Genomic DNA, 18,830 nt, shown 5'->3' with positions numbered 1-18,830 from the left:
GACGTCATCTCTGGAAGCAGCCCATACAGTCTAGCACTACCCCGAGCACAGTGTGACCGCTGGAGAGGTTTGCGCGCTCATGAGATTATGGGCGGGTACTTGCTGATAACAATCACAGCCCCGCCCATAATCACTTGCCTGCGCACATGTCACCAGCGGTCACACTGCTCAGTCCCGTGAGACTGGCACTGGGCATGCGCGGGGATGGCTGGAGCAGTGGGCGGTGCATCATCTATGGAAAGGAGCGATGGGGGCGGCATACAGGACCAGGGGCAGAATATCGTACGGCAGAGAGCCCGCCCCCGTGTCACATTTACAGAATCTGAATACAAAAAGGTACCACTTTATAAAGGCTTTATTTTGGTCTCACATGGGGCACAATAATAACAGGGACCTTTCTAGAATGCAGCCCAGGAGCTGCAGAGGGGGAAGCTTTTAGCTTTTGGGCGAAATTTCTGCTGACAGGTTCCCTTTTAACAGGTCATGTTTTCAGGGTTTTCTTATTATTACACAGGGGATATATCCATCATGTGTGCAATACTAAGGAAATCCTGAAAACATGGTCTCTAGGTGGCTCTTGAGGACTGGAGTTGAGGAACACTGATCTAGAGTATGGCAGGCTGATGGGAATAAGTATTAAAGGGAACCTGTCAGGTGCAATATCCACCCAGGAGCAGTTCTGGGTGCATATTGCTAATCCCTGCCTAACCGTCCCTGTATACACTAGCATAGATAAACAGATCTTTAGAAAAACATCTGTTATGATATGCTAATGAGGCCAGCGACTAGTCACCAGGGCATTATTTCCCTTGGCTAGTCTGCCCCCTTAGCATGTTAGCACACCCACAGGGGCATGCTAACATGCTAATCAATATGCACCGTCAGAGGCATGGTCGCTCTCACCTCTGCTGCCACTGTTGGTTTTCGGCTAAGTGCGCACGATCAGAACGTCCCTGAACGTCTGGTCATGCGTACTACACCAGTTTGAGGCCGGGTTGCGTACACCCGGTTTCATAGAACGCATGTCTGCAAGGCCAGGACTTCTGATCATGTGCACTGAGCTGAAATCCGGCAACAGAGAGAGGTGTGATTGACCATACTCTGACGCTGCGCATTTATTAGCATGTTGGTACGCCCACAGGGATGTGCTTACATGCTAAGCGGGCTGACTAGCCAAGGGAAGTAACACCCTTGTGACTAGTCCCTGCGTTCATTAGAATACCATATGGGATCTTGAGAAATACTTTAAGTTCTCTTATCTATGCTACTATAGGCTTGGGTTTGCTCGTTCTGGCTGCATATTGCACCTGACAGGTTCCCTTTAAGCAGGTGACCACTTTTAAAGGAAGGTGATGGCCTTCGTATCCATGCGGGCCCATCTGTAAAGCCAGCTTTACATCTTACAATTATGTGTGCGATCTCGTATGCGATGTGACACGCCTAGGTCGCATATGTGATTTAATGAGATCGCACGTAGGTCGTTTATTTGCTGTCACACGTGCGTTAGTAGTCTTCTTTTTTTTTTTTTTAATCAATATTGTGTGCGATCTTTTAGATCATGTGTTTTCTGACGTATGCATTGGGCACCCTTTTTTTAATTTGAATTACAACCATCAATTGACGCAATTACGTTTTTATTTTTTTGTTTTATAAAATACACCAGAACTATGTGCGTTGCATTCAAGACTATTAAAGGCTTGCAATGCATGTTTAATCTGGAAACCCACTAGAAAAATATCGCACGTGCGTTAAAATTGCAAATTTTTTTTTTCTTTGTCGCTCCATTGGGAGACCCAGACAATTGGGTGTATAGCTTCTGCCTCCGGAGGCCACACAAAGTATTACACTTAAAAGTGTAAACCCCTCCCCTTCTGCCTATACACCCCCCCGTGCATCACGGGCTCCTCAGTTTTTATGCTTTGTGCGAAGGAGGCACACATGCACGCATAGCTCCACAATTTAGTCAGCAGCAGCTGCTGACTATATCGGATGGAAGAAAAGAGGGCCCTAACAGGGCCCCCGGCATGCTCCCTTCTCACCCCACTCTGGTCGGCGGTGCTGTTAAGGTTGAGGTACCCATTGCGGGTACATAGGCAGGAGCCACATGCTGTTTTCCTTCCCCATCCCTTAGGGGCTCTGGGTGAAGTGGGATCCTAACCGGTCTCCAGGCACTGGGACCGTGCTCCCTCCACAGCCCCTGGGGGAATCTGCTGGACAGGAGCTGGGTATCGCCAGGGACAAGGCCCTGCTACTATGAGGTACTCTGTGTCCCCTTGGGGACGGCGCATAGAGCGCCTGTGTTATGCACGCTGCAGCAGCTGCTGGGTGTGTTAGTGCACCGGGACTACCGCGCTGACCGCGCTTGTTTGCCGGCCGCGCTTATAACTTTACTCCCCGGCTTTTGCGGCCTAGTACCGCATATTCCCGCCCCCGGGCCTGCCAGTCAGGGGAAGGGCGGGACGCTGCACTGGACGTCAGCGCTGAGGGCTGGAGCATACTTTGTATCCTCCTCCCCCCTCACTGAGCACCGTGGGGCACCAGATTCCCGCACTTTCTAAGGCACGCCCACGGCCCCCTCCTCCCCACAGAACGCTGGCAGCCATTCCTGTCAGCACTTCTGACGCTGGAGAGGAGAGACAACACGGCTCTGGGAGGCCCAGGCAGGGAATCTGGTGGTCACACAACCGCTGAGGGCGGTCGGTAAGCCGCACCTGTTACTAGGTGCTGGCCCCCCTGGGTGCCGAAGTGTATATTTATATATGCTTATATTCTATACATTTACTCTGTACGGCTGCACTGCTTGTTTTTGACTATATACCCTCCCTGATTGTACTCAGAGGAGACTACAGCATGTCGTCCGCAAAAAGCAAGGGTGCCAAAGCACAGGCTTACTTTGCAACCTGTACCTCATGTGCGGCTATGCTACCGGCAGGTTCCACCTACCCTCATTGTGTGCAATGCTCGACCCCGGTGACACTCACTCAGCCGGAGCCTCTGCCACTGGTGGCCCAGGTGGAACCACCTGCTGCCACTGTCCAGGTGACAGGGACGGAGTTTGCAGTATTCGCTGACAAACTTTCTGAGTCTATGGATAAATGGTCTGCTAAGATACTAGAAGCCTTGCAGTCCAGACCGGTAACACAGGCCCCGGGCACTGTTGACTCATTAACCCCAGGCCCCCCTCGGTTGGAGCAGCAAAGTGCTCCTGGGGTGACTCATAGGTCCCACGGTGAGGTCTCCGACACGGACCGCAGTCCCAGACCGCCTAAGCGGGCCCGCTGGGAGCTTCCCTCGACTTCATCACACTGCTCAGGGTCTCAGCAGGAGGACTCTCTAGAGGATGAAGCGGAGGTAGCAGATCAGGACTCTGATCCTGACGCCGCTCTCAACCTGGATACACCTGAAGGGGACGCCATAGTAAATGACCTTATAGCGTCCATCAATCAGGTGTTGGATCTTTCTCCCCCAGCTCCTCCGATTTGAGGAGTCAGCTTCTCAGCAGGAGAAATTCCATTTTAGGTTTCCCAAACGTACAATGAGTGCGTTTCTGGATCACTCCGACTTCAGAGATGCAGTCCAGAAACACAGAGCTTTTCCAGATAAGCGCTTTTCTAAGCGCCTTAAGGACACACGTTATCCCTTCCCCCCCTGACGTAGTCAAGGGTTGGGCTCAGTGTCCCAAGGTGGATCCTCCAGTCTCTAGACTGGCGGCTAGATCCATAGTTGCAGTGGAAGATGGTGCATCACTCAAGGATGCCACTGACAGGCAGATAGAGCTCCTGTTGAAATCCATCTATGAAGCTATCGGCGCGTCCTTTGCTCCGGCATTCGCAGCCGTATGGGCACTCCAAGCTATCTCAGCTTGTCAGTCTGAGATTAATGCAGTCACACGTGCCTCTACTCCGCAGGTTGTGTCCTTAACATCTCAGGCGTCGGCGTTTGCGTCCTACGCCATGAATGCTGTCCTGGACTCTGCGAGCCGTACGGCGGTAGCATCCGCCAATTCGGTGGCAGTCCACAGGGCCATGTGGCTACGTGAATGGAAGGCAGACTCTGCTTCCAAAAAGTTCTTAACCGGTTTGCCATTTTCTGGCGACCGCCTGTTTGGCGAGCGATTGGATGAAATCATTAAACAATCCAAGGGAAAGGACTCATCCTTACCCCAGCCCAAACCAAACAGACCTCAACAACGGAAGGTACAATCGAGGTTTCGGTCCTTTCGGCCCGCGGGCAGGTCTCAATTCTCCTCGTCCAACAGGCCACAGAAGGGTCAGAGGAACTCCGATTCATGGCGGTCTAAGGCACGTCCTAAGAAGAACGCCGGAGGAACCGCTCCCAAAGCGGCCTCCTCATGACTTTCGGCCTCCTCAAACCGCATCCTCGGTCGGTGGCAGGCTCTCCCGCTTTTGCGACGCCTGGTTGCCACATGTCCAAGACCGATGGGTGCGAGACATTTTGTCTCACGGTTACAGGATAGAGTTCAGCTCTCGTCCTCTGACTCGTTTCTTCAGAACTTCTCCTCCCCCCGAGCGAGCCAATGCTCTTCTTCAGGCGGTGAGCACTCTGAAGGCAGAAGGAGTGGTGATCCCTGTTCCACTTCAGCAACGGGGTCATCGGTTTTTACTCCAACTTGTTTGTGGTGCCAAAAAAGGACGGATCTTTCCGTCCCGTTCTGGACCTAAAACTGCTCAACAAACACGTGAAAACCAGGCGGTTCCGGATGGAATCTCTCCGCTCCGTCATCGCCTCAATGTCCCAAGGAGACTTCCTAGCATCAATCGATATCAAGGATGCTTATCTCCACGTGCCGATTGCACCAGAGCATCAGCGCTTCCTGCGTTTCGCCATCGGGGACGAACACCTTCAGTTCGTGGCACTGCCTTTCGGCCTGGCGACAGCCCCACGGGTCTTCACCAAGGTCATGGCAACAGTGGTAGCAGTCCTACACTCTCAGGGACACTCGGTGATCCCTTACTTAGACGATCTGCTTGTCAAGGCCCCCTCTCAGGTGGCATGCCAACACAGCCTGAATATTGCTCTGGAGACTCTCATGAGATTCGGGTGGATCATCAATTTCCCAAAGTCAAAACTGACACCGGCCCAATCACTGACATATCTCGGCATGGAGTTTCATACTCTCTCAGCGATAGTGAAGCTTCCGCTGGACAAACAGCGTTCACTACAGACAGGGGTGCAATCTCTCCTGCGAGTCCAGTCGCACCCCTTGAGGCGCCTCATGCACTTCCTAGGGAAGATGGTGGCAGCAATGGAGGCGGTTCCTTTTGCGCAGTTTCATCTGCGTCCACTTCAATGGGACATTCTCCGCAAATGGGACAGGAAGTCGACGTCCCTCCACAGGAACGTCTCCCTTTCTCGGGCAGCCAAGGCCTCCCTTCAGTGGTGGCTTCTTCCCACTTCGTTGTCGAAGGGGAAATCCTTCCTACCCCCATCCTGGGCGGTGGTCACAACGGACGCGAGTCTGTCAGGGTGGGGAGCGGTCTTTCTCCACCACAGAGCTCAGGGTACCTGAGCCAGAGTCCTCCCTTCAGATCAATGTTCTGGAGATAAGGGCAGTGTATCTTGCCCTAAAGGCGTTCCAGCCGTGGCTGGAAGGCAGGCAGATCCGAATTCAGTCGGACAAGGCCACGGCGGTGGCATACATCAACCACCAAGGCGGCACACGCAGTCGGCAAGCCTTCAAGGAAGTCCGACGGATTCTGCTGTGGGTGGAAGCCACAGCCTCCACCATCTCCGCAGTTCACATCCCGGGCGTAGAAAACTGGGAAGCAGACTTTCTCAGTCGCCAGGGCATGGACGCAGGGGAATGGTCTCTTCACCCGGACGTGTTTCAAGAGATCTGTTGCCGCTGGGGGAAGCCGGACGTCGACCTAATGGCGTCCCGGCACAACAACAAAGTCCCGGCATTCATGGCACGGTCTCAAGATCACAGAGCTCTGGCGGCAGACGCATTAGTTCAGGATTGGTCGCAGTTTCAACTGCCTTATGTGTTTCCTCCTCTGGCACTGCTGCCCAGAGTGTTACGCAAGATCAGGTCCGACTGCCGCCGCGCCATCCTCGTCGCTCCAGACTGGCCGAGGAGGTCGTGGTACCCGGATCTGTGGCATCTCACGGTGGGCCAACCGTGGGCACTACCAGACCGACCAGACTTGCTGTCTCAAGGGCCATTTTTCCATCTGAATTCTGCGGCCCTCAGCCTGACTGTGTGGCCATTGAGTCCTGGATCCTAGCGTCTTCAGGGTTATCTCAAGAGGTCATTGCCACTATGAGACAGGCCAGGACACCAACGTCCGCCAAGATCTACCACAGGACGTGGAGGATCTTCTTATCCTGGTGCTCTGATCAGGGTTTTACTCCCTGGCCATTTGCCTTGCCCACTTTTCTGTCCTTCCTTCAATCCGGAATGGAAAAGGGTTTGTCTCTCGGCTCCCTTAAGGGACAAGTCTCGGCGCTCTGTGTTTTTTCAAAAGCGCCTAGCCAGGCTTCCACAGGTACGCACGTTCCTGCAGGGGGTTTGCCACATAGTCCCTCCTTACAAGCGTCCGCTAGAACCCTGGGATCTGAACAGGGTGCTAACGGCTCTTCATAAACCACCTTTCGAGCCAATGAGGGATATTTCTCTTTCACGCCTTTCGCAGAAAGTGGTCTTCCTAGTGGCAGTCACATCACTTCGGAGAGTGTCTGAGTTAGCAGCACTGTCATGCAAAGCCCCCTTCCTGGTGTTTCACCAGGACAAGGTGGTTCTGCGTCCGGTTCCGGAATTTCTCCCTAAGGTGGTATCCCCTTTTCATCTCAATCAGGATATCTCCTTACCTTCTTTTTGTCCTCATCCAGTTCACCAATGTGAAAAGGATTTGCACTTGTTAGATCTGGTGAGAGCACTCAGACTATACATTTCTCGTACGGCGCCCCTGCGCCGCTCGGATGCGCTCTTTGTCCTTGTCGCTGGCCAGCGTAAAGGGTCGCAGGCTTCAAAGTCAACCTTGGCTCGGTGGATCAAGGAACCAATTCTTGAAGCCTACCGTTCTTCGGGGCTTCCGGTTCCCTCAGGGCTGAAGGCCCATTCTACCAGAGCCGTGGGTGCGTCCTGGGCTTTGCGGCACCAGGCTACGGCTCAGCAGGTGTGTCACGCGGCTACCTGGTCGAGTCTGCACACTTTCACGAAACACTATCAGGTGCATACCTATGCTTCGGCAGATGCCAGCCTAGGTAGGCGAGTCCTTCAGGCGGCGGTTGCCCACCTGTAGGAAGGGGCCGTTTTACGGCTCTATTACCGAGGTATTATTTTACCCACCCAGGGACTGCTTTTGGACGTCCCAATTGTCTGGGTCCTCCCAATGGAGCGACAAATAAGAAGGGAATTTTGTTTACTTACCGTAAATTCCTTTTCTTCTAGCTCCTATTGGGAGACCCAGCACCCGCCCCTGTTCCCTTCGGGCTGTTGTTCTTTTGTGTACACATGTTGTTCATGTTGAATGGTTTTCAGTTCTCCGAACATCCTTCGGATTGAATTTACTTTATACCAATTTATAAGTTTCCTCCTTCCTGCTTTTGCACCAAAACTGAGGAGCCCGTGATGCACGGGGGGGTGTATAGGCAGAAGGGGAGGGGTTTACACTTTTAAGTGTAATACTTTGTGTGGCCTCCGGAGGCAGAAGCTATACACCCAATTGTCTGGGTCTCCCAATTGGAGCTAGAAGAAAAGGAATTTACGGTAAGTAAACAAAATTCCCTTCTTTTTTCCTTCCCTTTTTTTCTTTGAATTGTCATTCTTGTTTTTGTAACTTGCTAGGTAATGGCTTGATTTTAATAATGTCTATGAATCATGGCAGTGTTTCAAGGCATTGCAGGATGCCATTTAAAGAGAGATTAAGCCGGAACGCAAGTGCGATTATTTAAATGTATGGGGATGGACGTAAAAAGTTGACGTTCAACAACACACCCGCACAGCTTCTGACGTATAAAAGTTGGATTTGCAAAATCGTATGAGGGATGTCACACGTTACAATTGACTAGGTTCGTACAACAAAACGTCCATTGTATGAGGAATAAACGACGTGTATGCGATCACCGTATTTGCGTTCAATCTTGATCGCACGTAGGTGTCACACGCAAATACGTCACGAACGACGCCGGATGTGCGTCACTTACAACTTGACCCCGACGACAGATTGAAAGATCTATTGAAGCGTGTAAAGCGGGCTTTAGGATCCCTGATTCTGAGACCAAAATCAATAGTTCCTTGCATGGACAGCTTCACTTGCTTGCCCCCATTTGCCACACTTTGTGGATGTGCCACTATTTATGGGTAGGTCTTGCTGCAAGGGGCCGGTCACAGTGATAATTGGAGAGCTCTGAATCTATACGTTATTTTTAAATATAATGGTCCAATTGGTAATATGAATAGATTTTTACCTTTGCTCCATGGGACAAGACCTGGAAATGAGCTCTAAATAAGATCTGAATGGTGAGTGAACGCCTCGCATATTATTGTTATACCAATTTGCACCTTTCCTCTTGCAGGCAATAATGGGCAGATACAGCTTTGGCAGTTCCTCTTGGAGCTGCTCACGGACAAAGATGCCAGAGACTGCATTTCTTGGGTGGGAGACGAAGGAGAATTTAAATTAAACCAACCGGAGCTCGTTGCTCAGAAATGGGGACAACGTAAAAATAAGCCCACCATGAACTACGAGAAACTCAGTCGAGCACTGCGGTAAGAGGGGCACACGGTCCACACTTCCAGACTGTCATCCTAACCAATTCTGCTGTTGTGTACAGTGAGAGAGGCTGAAAAATTAAATATTGAATCCTGTGTTGTGTACAGGTCCGGTTTCAGGACTTAGAGACCCAAAGTAGATCCATTTGCAAACTGATGGGTTCATCTGGATTCTGTTTGGTGTCTGTTTTAAGAACTGTGAAAAAAGCAGAAAATGGAACCTGCAGAACTCAGAAATAGTACTTTTTTTTTTTTTGTTGACTCCTCCTGTCTACCGTACAATTTATTGACAAACACTGCTAAAATACAGTTGCTCAATCACTTCATTGGGAGACACAAACCATGGGTGTATGCTGCTGAAACTGTGCAATAAATAACTGCTCCTCAGTAGGATTCACGCACCAACTGGATCTAAACAAATCCATTTTAGCTTTGTGCCGTAGGATGCACACACTGTTTTCCTTGGACCTGTTTCTACTATAAGTTTGTTTTTGTTTTGGGTTTTTTTCTTTTTTTTTTTTTTTTTTCTTCCTTCAGGCTCAGATTGTGAAAATAGAGTGGGAGAAGCCACTCATGACACCCTCCCTCAGAGACTGGAAATACAGTATGCTCTGATCCACATCCTTACCTCTGTCTGTCTGGCAGGACCTTTACCCCTAATACTACATTGGTTAGAGGCATCCAAGCAGACAGTCCTTGTCATCCATCACCTGCACTGCTCACCCATCAGAGTGTGACTGTGCAGAGAGGGAAGACTGTTAAGTACTTGCGACGTCCCTCTACAAGGCTACTGAAGACAGTCTTCCTCAGGAAAGCTACTTGCGCTCTTCTTTCAGGCTACTTCCAGAAGTGGGGGGCTTCTGCTTTCACTGTAGACCAGCACGGTACGTTTTCAGGCCTGTCTAACCTTTTGCAGTTCTCTTCACATCGGCCGTTGGCGCTGGCGGATACATTCCAAAATTTAGGCTTCATTGAAGTCTAGTCTTCCCATTAGGCTCTGCAACTTGGCAAAGTCTTCCCAATGATGTGCATGTTGGAAGTCCTTTTGCCCTTTTCGGCTTTGCTCACACCTCCTTAGCCTATCTCACCTCTTTTCCCTCTCCAGCACTGCTCTCGGGGATCAGCGTCCTCCATGCTTCCTCTATTGCTTCCATCTTAGTTCCTCCAGCTTCAGTACAGCAGTGAGCTGCAGTCTCCTGTCCTCCTATTCTCTTCAGGATCATCTCGATTTCTCAGCAGTTCCTTCTACGCTCCGGGAATGGGGTAGTCGCTAACATTTTGGTGATTTTTCACTCTCCATCTGGAATCAATGTCTAATCTTTGGGCGAATTGCACTTGTAACTCTCCTCCTGTAGTCTTGGATTTTAACTGCTCATCCTGTAAAGGCCCTGTCACACACAGATAAATCTTTGGCAGATCTGTGGTTACAGTGAAATCATGGACATATTATTCCATTTGTACACAGCCACAAACGTGGCACTGATTGTCCACAATTTCACTGCAAACACAGATCTGCCAAAGATTTATCTCTGTGTGTGACTAGGTCTTTAGAAAAGGTTGCTATCACATTGGCCTACAGCTCTTTGTTCCGCTTGCAGCAACATCTCTGTCGGACACACAGGAGCCCCTCACTGCCGACGAGTGCTGACCTGCATTCCCTGAGTCAGTGTCTGCTGAGACCTAACCAAGGTTTCCCAGACCTTGGTTTTTGGTCATTGAGCGTCTCTTCATCCACCTCTAGGGCTCCGTTTACTTTCTAAGGCTCATCTAACTCTACAGTTCAAACACTCCTGAATGGTAGATCGCTTATGATATCCAAAAAGAGGATGCGGTCCAGCTCCTCTTCTAGGTCTCCCTCTTTTTCTAGCATGGCTTCCATCTCTCTCTTCTTCTCCTGCACCACAGGCTGCTCAAAAAAACAGACCCCTTCCGGAGTCTGATTCAGATCTGGATTCTGACCAGATTTCTAAACTGTGACACAATGAATAGTTGGATCTTGCAGTGAATCAATTATAAATGTTGAGGAAGACAATCCCCTTCCTCTATGGCAGGTTGTATCAATGAGAGCCAAGCAAACTCTTCGGGTGTTTACCAACTACAAGGACTTTGACAAGGGAATGGGAGCACCTGGAAAAACTGTACCTAATAAGGGGCCAAATGGATATTCTGTACCCCTTCCCTCCTGACCACCTCAAGAAATGGACTATCTCTCTGTTCGTGGATCCTCTGGTTTCCTGACTGTCCACCAATGCAGTCCTTCCCTACCTGACGGAGCCTTGCTTAAAAACCCTACTGACACACAGTCCCAAGCCAAATCTGCATTCGAAGCCGAAGGATCCACTCTGTTTGTCTGTTCTTTTGTTTCTACTTGGGTGTCAAGATCAGTTTTCGTTTGGGCTAAACTACTACCTCGGAGTGTACTATCATGGGCACCACCTGATAAACTAGCAGATCTGGATAGCCAGATAGCTCATGCAGGAAAATATCTCCTCTACGCTTCCTTAGACACTACCAGATGCTCTGCCTTGGCTTAAGGCATAGAACATTGATGCGGCATCCTAGAAGTCTCTCACCAGTCATTCCTTCCAAGGTTCCCAGCTCTTTGGAACACTGTTGGACCAAATAATTTCAGACACTACTGGTGGGAAGACCACCTCACTCCCTCAACAAAAGCCCAAGCGGCTTCTTCCCAGGAGACCAACCCTTCAGTTTTGCTGTTTTCGTCAGTTTCCATCTCCTGGGACTTCCCGCCATCGGGAAGAATCTGGTGCAACACGAAAGGAAAAAACCCTCTTATAGACCAGCCCCTTTCTGGAGGTCACGCAGACACCAAAGTAGACTTGTCCGCATCCAGATCTCACAGATTTTCCTTCACATGACAGGGCGCTCCCACCTTGAGAACCTCTCAGGGTGGACGGTCGTCTACTTCTATTTCGGCACACATAGCTCTCAGTAGTAGAAGACACCTAGGTAAGGGAGGTAGTCTTTTCTGGCAACAAAATAGAGTTCTCTTGTCTCCCTCTGTCCCAGATTTTTGAGTCCTGCCTACCAAAGGACCCCTCCTTGTTTACTGGGTTTTTAAAGGACATCTCTTCTCGCCACCAATCAGGTGTCCTCATCCAGGTCCCATCCCACCAGAGATTTTTAGGTTTTTATTCAAACCGGTTTGTGGTCCCAAAGAAGAATGGCTCCGCCTGACTCATTCTGGATTTCAACCACTTGAACAAGAGCACCTGCCCAGGGCATTTCAGGATGGAGTCCCTTCACTCCACAATAGTCTCAATGGAACCAGCAGAGTGCCTCTGTTTAGTGGACATTCAGGATGCGTACCTTCACATTGCCATCTTTCCAGCGCAACAGAGATTTCTTTGCTTTGAAATTGGAGATTCTCATTTTCAGTTCACAGCCCTTCCTTTTTAGCTTATCCATGTCTACCAGGGTCTTCACCAAAGTAATTGCTGCGGTCATGGCAATCCCCCGAGCCAGATTGATTGTAGTCATCCTGTATTTGGACGGCATTCTGATAAAAGCTCCCTCTTACCAAACCTGTTTCGAGAATCTTCAAATCACTCGACACTAACCCGTCTTGGCTGGATCCTGAACAGATGAAAGTAGTTTCTGATCCTGGCCCAGTGTCTGATTTACCTCCCCTTCTAGGAGTGTTGTTCAATACTTCACGTTCAAGTATCTAACCTTCCAGAAGATTATTTATCCCCTCTTATGGGGATACGCTGTCTCAGCTTCTCTCAACCACAGTCGCTTTGCTTTTGCATAAGCATATTGGGGAATATGGTAGCCACTATGGAAGCGGTCCCATTTGTACAGCTTCACACTCGACCTCTTCAGCTTGCTCTTCTGTCTCGATAGAGCAAGACCGCATCATCATTTGATTGACTCCTCATTCTTCCCCAGGTCAGACAGTCTTTTAAGCTCGTGGCAACACTCCCCGTCATTCACCGAGGAAGATCTTTCCTCCCAATACTCTGTGTAATCGTGATGATTGACGTTCGCCTTCTCAACTGAGCAGCAGTGTTTGGGAGTTGCATAGTTCAGGATTGCTGGAACGTTCATGAATCACTTCACATAAACATTCTGAAACTCCGAGCCATATTTACTTCTCTCCTTAATTGGCAGGACCTTCTCTCGAAACCATCCAATACGTATTCAGTGCGACAGTGCCATGGCTGTGTCCCACGTCAACCACCAGGCTGGAACTGTGACCAAAACAGTCATGTCAGATGTAGCCCACATCCTATCATGGGCTGAACAAAACAGTCTGGCAGTCTCTGCAAAGCACCTCCCTAGAGTGGACAACTGAGCCACTGACTTTCTAAGCCACGAAGGCCTTATAGCAGGCGACTCGTCTCTGAAACCAGCAGTCTTCAATCAGATTTGTCAGAGATGGGGCACAACGGACATAGATTCATGGCATCCAGAAGAAACAACCAGGTCCCTCGGTTTGTGTCTTTGTCCTGCGACCCTCTCGCGCTCTGCTTTGATGCTCTACCAATTCCATATCTTTCACCCTTTGGCTCTGACCCCCAGGGACACCAAGAAAGTGAAGGTGAGTCCTCCTTTAAGCTCCAGAGTAGCAAGAAAAACCTGGTAAACGGAGATAATCTTCTCATAGATGTCCCATTGAAGCTTCCGGAGGTTTACCAGAGTCCCTCTTCCACCAGAATTCAGTCTCTCAATTTAATTGCATAGGTGTTGAAGCTGCCATTTTAAAGGCAGGGTTTTTTTCTTATCAGGTCATTCTGACTATGATCAAGGCGAGGAAGCCCTCTTCATCCCTTATCTACCATCACACATGGTAGGCCTTCTTTTGCTGGTGTGAAGCTAACAAGGTCACTTCCTTATACTTTTCACTTCCTTCCTTGCTGGCTTTCTTACAGTCTGGCCTAGAGTCCGGGCTGTCCTTTGCTCCCTTAAGGGCTTCCCACTGTCAGATCAGGATCTTCCTACAGAGTGTGTCTCTGTGCCCCTTGTTAGATCTCCTGTTGACCCATGTAATCTCAATTTTGTTTTGGACGTTCTTCAGTTCCCCCTTTTGAATCCATTTGAGAGATTAGTCTCCCTTTTTTTATTTTTTTGAAAGATTGCCTCCATCAGGCAACTCTGAACTTGCAGCTTTACCTTGTCCTTTTTTTCCATTTTTTTATTCTCCATCATGACGAGGTGGTTTTATGCCCTGTCATCCTTCCTTCCTAAGGTGGTCTGCACCTTCCGAATTAGAGCAGATCATTCTTCCATCTTTTTGCCCGTCTCCTTATTCTCTGCAGTGATCTTTACACAATCTGGATCTAGTCACAGCTATTGTTTCTAGGACAACATCTTTCAGACACTCGTGATTCCCAACGGCCATCGCAGGGTACTACCCGCCACAAAGGCCTCCATTGTTTGCTGGATCCAATGTTCCATCATAGAAGTATATTGAATTATGGATAGACTGGCCCCACTCTGAGTCATTGCTCATTCCACCTGTGCAGTAGGGACCTCCTGAGCTGTCCAACATCAGGCCTCGGTGTCACAGCTCTGCAAGGCTGCTACCGGGTCTTCTGTGCATAGTTTTCCCAAGATCTATACAGTGCACTCTTTTGTCTCCTAGACAGGAAAGTTCTGCAAGCAGCAGTTGCCCGTGCATTGGCCTGAGTGTAGCTGCCTTCTGTTTCTCCCACCCTCGGAACTGCTTTAAGACTTACCATGGTTTCCTGTGTGCGATAGAGAAAAGATTTTGGGTACTCACCGTAAAATCTTTCTCGGAGCCTTCATTGGAGGACACAGCACCTGCTCTTCTGTTGAGTTGTAATGTGTTGTGTTGGTTTCACTATGTTACTGCTATATGTTCTTGCCTTACTGTTACTTCTACTGCTTTCTCACTGATTAGCTTAGTTCCCGTTGGTGAGTGTACCCTGCTGAGGAAAAGTTAAAATTTTTTTTGCACAGTGTCAGTCTCCTAGTGGCAGCAGCATATACACCCATGCTTTCCTGTGACCCCCACCAATGAAGGCTGCAAGAAGGATATTTTACGGGGAGTACCCAAAATCTCCTTTTGTTCAAAATAAGCCAACTCAATGAGAGATCAAAACTGCCTATTGAAGTCTATGGAGAGAAGCATATGATGGAGAGTGAGAGACCTTGGACCGACACACAGCCAGTGATGATTTCTAAGTGTTTAACATCACATAACTGGATTCACAGCTACACTGCTCAGTTCTGCTATATAATGTCCTCCAAAATGCTGCATCTGAGCACATGCTACATAGAGATGGGAGATCAGGAATCCCTCCGTCTTTGTGTGCTGTCTATGAAAGATGACACAGCAGCTTGTCTCCACTCACCAGCTCAGAGACAATCAAAAATTAGAGCAGAGTCTGCAGATGGGAAGACTAGTGAAAAAATGCAGGATACAGGTCATATACTTTCCAGAAATAGTGTTATTCCTGATGGACACAACAGCTTAATCTGAACTGTCACCTAAAACGACAGGTACTCTATGAATTAGGTTTACTTTTTTTCAGCTTAACTGCTAAATACTTGAAAAACTGCAAACTAAGTGACTTTATGCAGTCTTGGCAGAGGTGGCCGGTTTCCTGGGGAAGGAGCGCATGCTTTCAAGCTTTGATTCGCAGCTTGAAAGTGCTGCTCTATAGCTGACGGGATCTATCCAGCTTCGGCATCCTTCATAGTATCATAGAATGGTAGAGTTGGAAGGGCCCTCAAGGGCCATCTGGTCCAACCCCCTGCAACTGCCGGCTTTCCTAAATCATCCTAGCTATATGTTTATCCAGCTTCCGCTTGAAGATTTCCATTGATGAAGAGCGCACTACCTCTCATGGTCTCCTGTTCCACTCCCTAACTGCCCTCACTACCTCCCATGGTCACCTGTTCCACTCCCTGACTGCCCTCACTACCTCCCGTGGTCACCTGTTCCACTCCCTGACTGCCCTCACTACCTCCCGTGGTCACCTATTCCACTCCCTGACTGCCCTCACTACCTCCCATGGTCGTTTGTTCCACTCCCTGACTGCCCTCACTACCTCCCATGGTCGTTTGTTCCACTCCCTGACTGCCCTCACTACCTCCCATGGTCGTTTGTTCCACTCCCTGACTGCCCTCACTACCTCCCATGGTCGTTTGTTCCACTCCTTGACTGCCCTCACTACCTCCCATGGTCGTTTGTTCCACTCCCTGACTGCCCTCTCTACCTCCCTTGTTTGCGTGTTCCACTCCCTGACTGCCTTCACTACCTCCCGTGGTCTCCTGTTCCACTCCCTGACTGCCCTCACTACCTCCCATGGTCGTTTGTTCCACTCCCTGACTGCCCTCTCTACCTCCCTTGGTTGCCTGTTCCACTCCCTGACTGCCCTCTCTACCTCCCTTGTTTGCGTGTTCCACTCCCTGACTGCCCTCACTACCTCCCGTGGTCTCCTGTTCCACTCCCTGACTGCCCTCACTACCTCCCTTGGTCGCCTGTTCCACTCCCTGACTGCCCTCACTACCTCCCTTGGTTGCCTGTTCCACTCCCTGACTGCCCTCACTACCTCCCTTGGTTGCTTGTTCCACTCCCTGACTGCCCTCACTACCTCCCTTGGTTGCCTGTTCCACTCCCTGACTGCCCTCACTACCTCCCTTTGTTGCCTGTTCCACTCCCTGACTGCCCTCTCTACCTCCCTTGTTTGCGTGTTCCACTCCCTGACTGCCCTCACTACCTCCCTTGGTTGCCTGTTCCACTCCCTGACTGCCCTCACTACCTCACGTGGTCGCCTGTTCCACTCCCTGACTGCCCTCACTACCTCCCGTGGTCGCCTGTTCCACTCCCTGATTGCCCTCACTACCTCCCGTGGTCGCCTGTTCCACTCCCTGACTGCCCTCACTGTCAGAAAGTTTTTCCTAATGTCTAATCTAAATTTCCTTCTTTACAGGTATAGACTGTGCTCCTTGCTGCAGGAGCACAGTCTATACCTGCCGTGCAACCGTTCTGCTGGTCTGAACTATCAATCTTCTGGAGCGCCCCGCTCCCTGGGAGGCTGGGGAATGCTGTGCTCCTACAGACAGATGAGTGATTTAAGTATAAACCCTTTTACTGTGTATTAACAAGTTGATGGATTTTTTTTTTTCTACTTTGGCCTCTAGATATTACTACGACGGGGACATGATCTGTAAAGTTCAAGGCAAAAGGTTTGTCTACAAGTTTGTTTGTGACCTGAAGACTTTAATTGGATACAGCGCAGCCGAGCTGAGCCGCCTGGTGTCCGAATGTGAGCAGAAGAAGATGGCCAAGCTGCAGTTACATGGTTTAGGACAGCCGGTCACAGCCGTGGCCCTGGCCACGGCATCATTGCAGTCAGACAAAGACAACTAGGCACTTGAGACTCCCGACTGCACCCACACAGCCTTTTACCACCATGCAAGTTCCTCGCCTCATAGAGCCCAAGGCGCGTCTATTTTCAGACTGTACAGTGTTCGGCATGATTTTCTACAGAGGACTTTAACGAATTTGGAACTTGTTATTTTTCGTATTACAAGTTTCTCTGCCAGAGCCCTTATGGAAAGGGAGCATGAAAGATTTTATATATTTTGAATATGAACCGATAATTTACACTTTTTAGTAAGGTTTCCTCATGGAGGATATATTATTCATCCATTTCAGTTAGAAATACCCTAAAGTTTCCATGTCTTATATATTTTTTTTTTTTTTTTTGTTTCTATTTTTTTTATATATATAAATTAATCTGCTGATCTTTATGTTGAAGATCCTAAGATGCATTTTGTTTTTTGCTTTAATAACACTATACAGTATAGATTTCATGTGTTCAAAGCTTTTATGCCCAAAATATATAAATTCACTGGTCTTCTGGGGGTGTGGTGGGGAATAGAGCTTACCCCCCCACTAGAGGAGGCTACACATAGCATTTAAAATATATATTTGACTTGAGCAAAACCATTTGCATGACCAGAGGCCTGAAAAACACCCGTACTGGTTGGTATTCTCTGCGTCCTCTTCAGATTGGTAGGGTCCGCAGTGTCATTATATGGCGGCACAATGCACTCATGACATTCCAGTGGGCCTACAAATCTGAAGATATACTTGAAGCAGGATAAGGCTGGTGTCACACATCAGTTTTTTGCCATCAGGTGCAATCTGGCAAAAACATGAAAAAACGCATCCGGCGTCTGTTGGTGCCAGATGCGTTTTTCCCCCCATAGACTTCTATTAGCGCTGGATGGTCTTGCATTCCATCCAGCTTTTGCCGGATCTGGCAAAATTTGCTTGTCCGGCGGCCGGATGGAACGTTGAAGTGAACACTTTTTTTGTCTCCTGTGAAAAAACTGATCGCACCGGATCCTGGCGCCGTACAGCGTTTTTTATAATGGAAGCCTATGGACGCCGGATAAGGCGTCATCTGTCATATGCTGGAATCTAGCGCCGGTTTCGGTTTTTTGTTTTTTTTGTTTTTTTGTTTTTTTTAACTGAGCATGCTCCGTATCAAAACGGATCCGTCAAAAGACGAAGAAAAAAACTGATGCGACTGATCCATTATTTCGACAGATCCGTCGCATCAGTTTTTTCGTCGGATCGTGCCTAATGGCAAAAAACTGATGTGTGAAACCAGCCTAAGGCACTAACCACATAGGTGGAGAGTAGGAGGTGCACTTGTCGGCTTTCAAACCATCCATATCCAAGTAAATACAAGGCACTCTTCAAATCATTTGTATATAATTTATTTCAGAAAAAGTTGCAAACGTGAGGTTTCGGCCTCTTGATGGTCTTCATCAGAGAACTCACACAAATGTTAAATGTGAGTACTGAAATGGAATCACAAGCAGCAATATGTACTGCTCTGTCAGGTTAAAGCAGAAACGGCAATGTGGGCAGTGATAGACAGCACAGTGTCAGGTATAGATTGCGCCTTATGTACAGAGCCTGTGTTCACATGGGAATAGCAGTATGAAGCAGCGGTGTCCACCATTATGCAGCGTGGACACCACTGCTTCATACTGCTATTCCCATTTTAAGGCCTTGTACACACTCTGCGTCTTTTGGGGTTTTTGCTGACAGAGCAGTACACATTGCTGCTTGTGATCCCAT

The 18,830-nt window shown here is 49.0% G+C and overlaps 1 protein-coding gene across 1 annotated transcript in view; it reads left to right on the top strand.

Moving 5' to 3' along the window:
• The window catches only part of GABPA (GA binding protein transcription factor subunit alpha), an 87,847-nt gene extending 69,414 nt beyond the window's left edge, over window positions 1-18,433 (top strand). Inside the window, exons 9-10 of the mRNA XM_075333057.1 lie at window positions 8,542-8,734; window positions 16,874-18,433. Of these exons, the coding sequence (XP_075189172.1) occupies window positions 8,542-8,734; window positions 16,874-17,102 (422 nt within the window). The 3' untranslated portion in view covers window positions 17,103-18,433. The remainder of the gene's footprint in view (window positions 1-8,541; window positions 8,735-16,873) is intronic.
• The last annotated feature ends 397 nt before the right edge of the window (window positions 18,434-18,830 follow it).

The sequence above is a fragment of the Anomaloglossus baeobatrachus genome, chromosome 2 (assembly GCF_048569485.1).
Source record: "Anomaloglossus baeobatrachus isolate aAnoBae1 chromosome 2, aAnoBae1.hap1, whole genome shotgun sequence".
Lineage (NCBI taxonomy): Eukaryota > Metazoa > Chordata > Amphibia > Anura > Aromobatidae > Anomaloglossus > Anomaloglossus baeobatrachus.
This window is presented reverse-complemented; position numbering and strand designations above follow the sequence as displayed.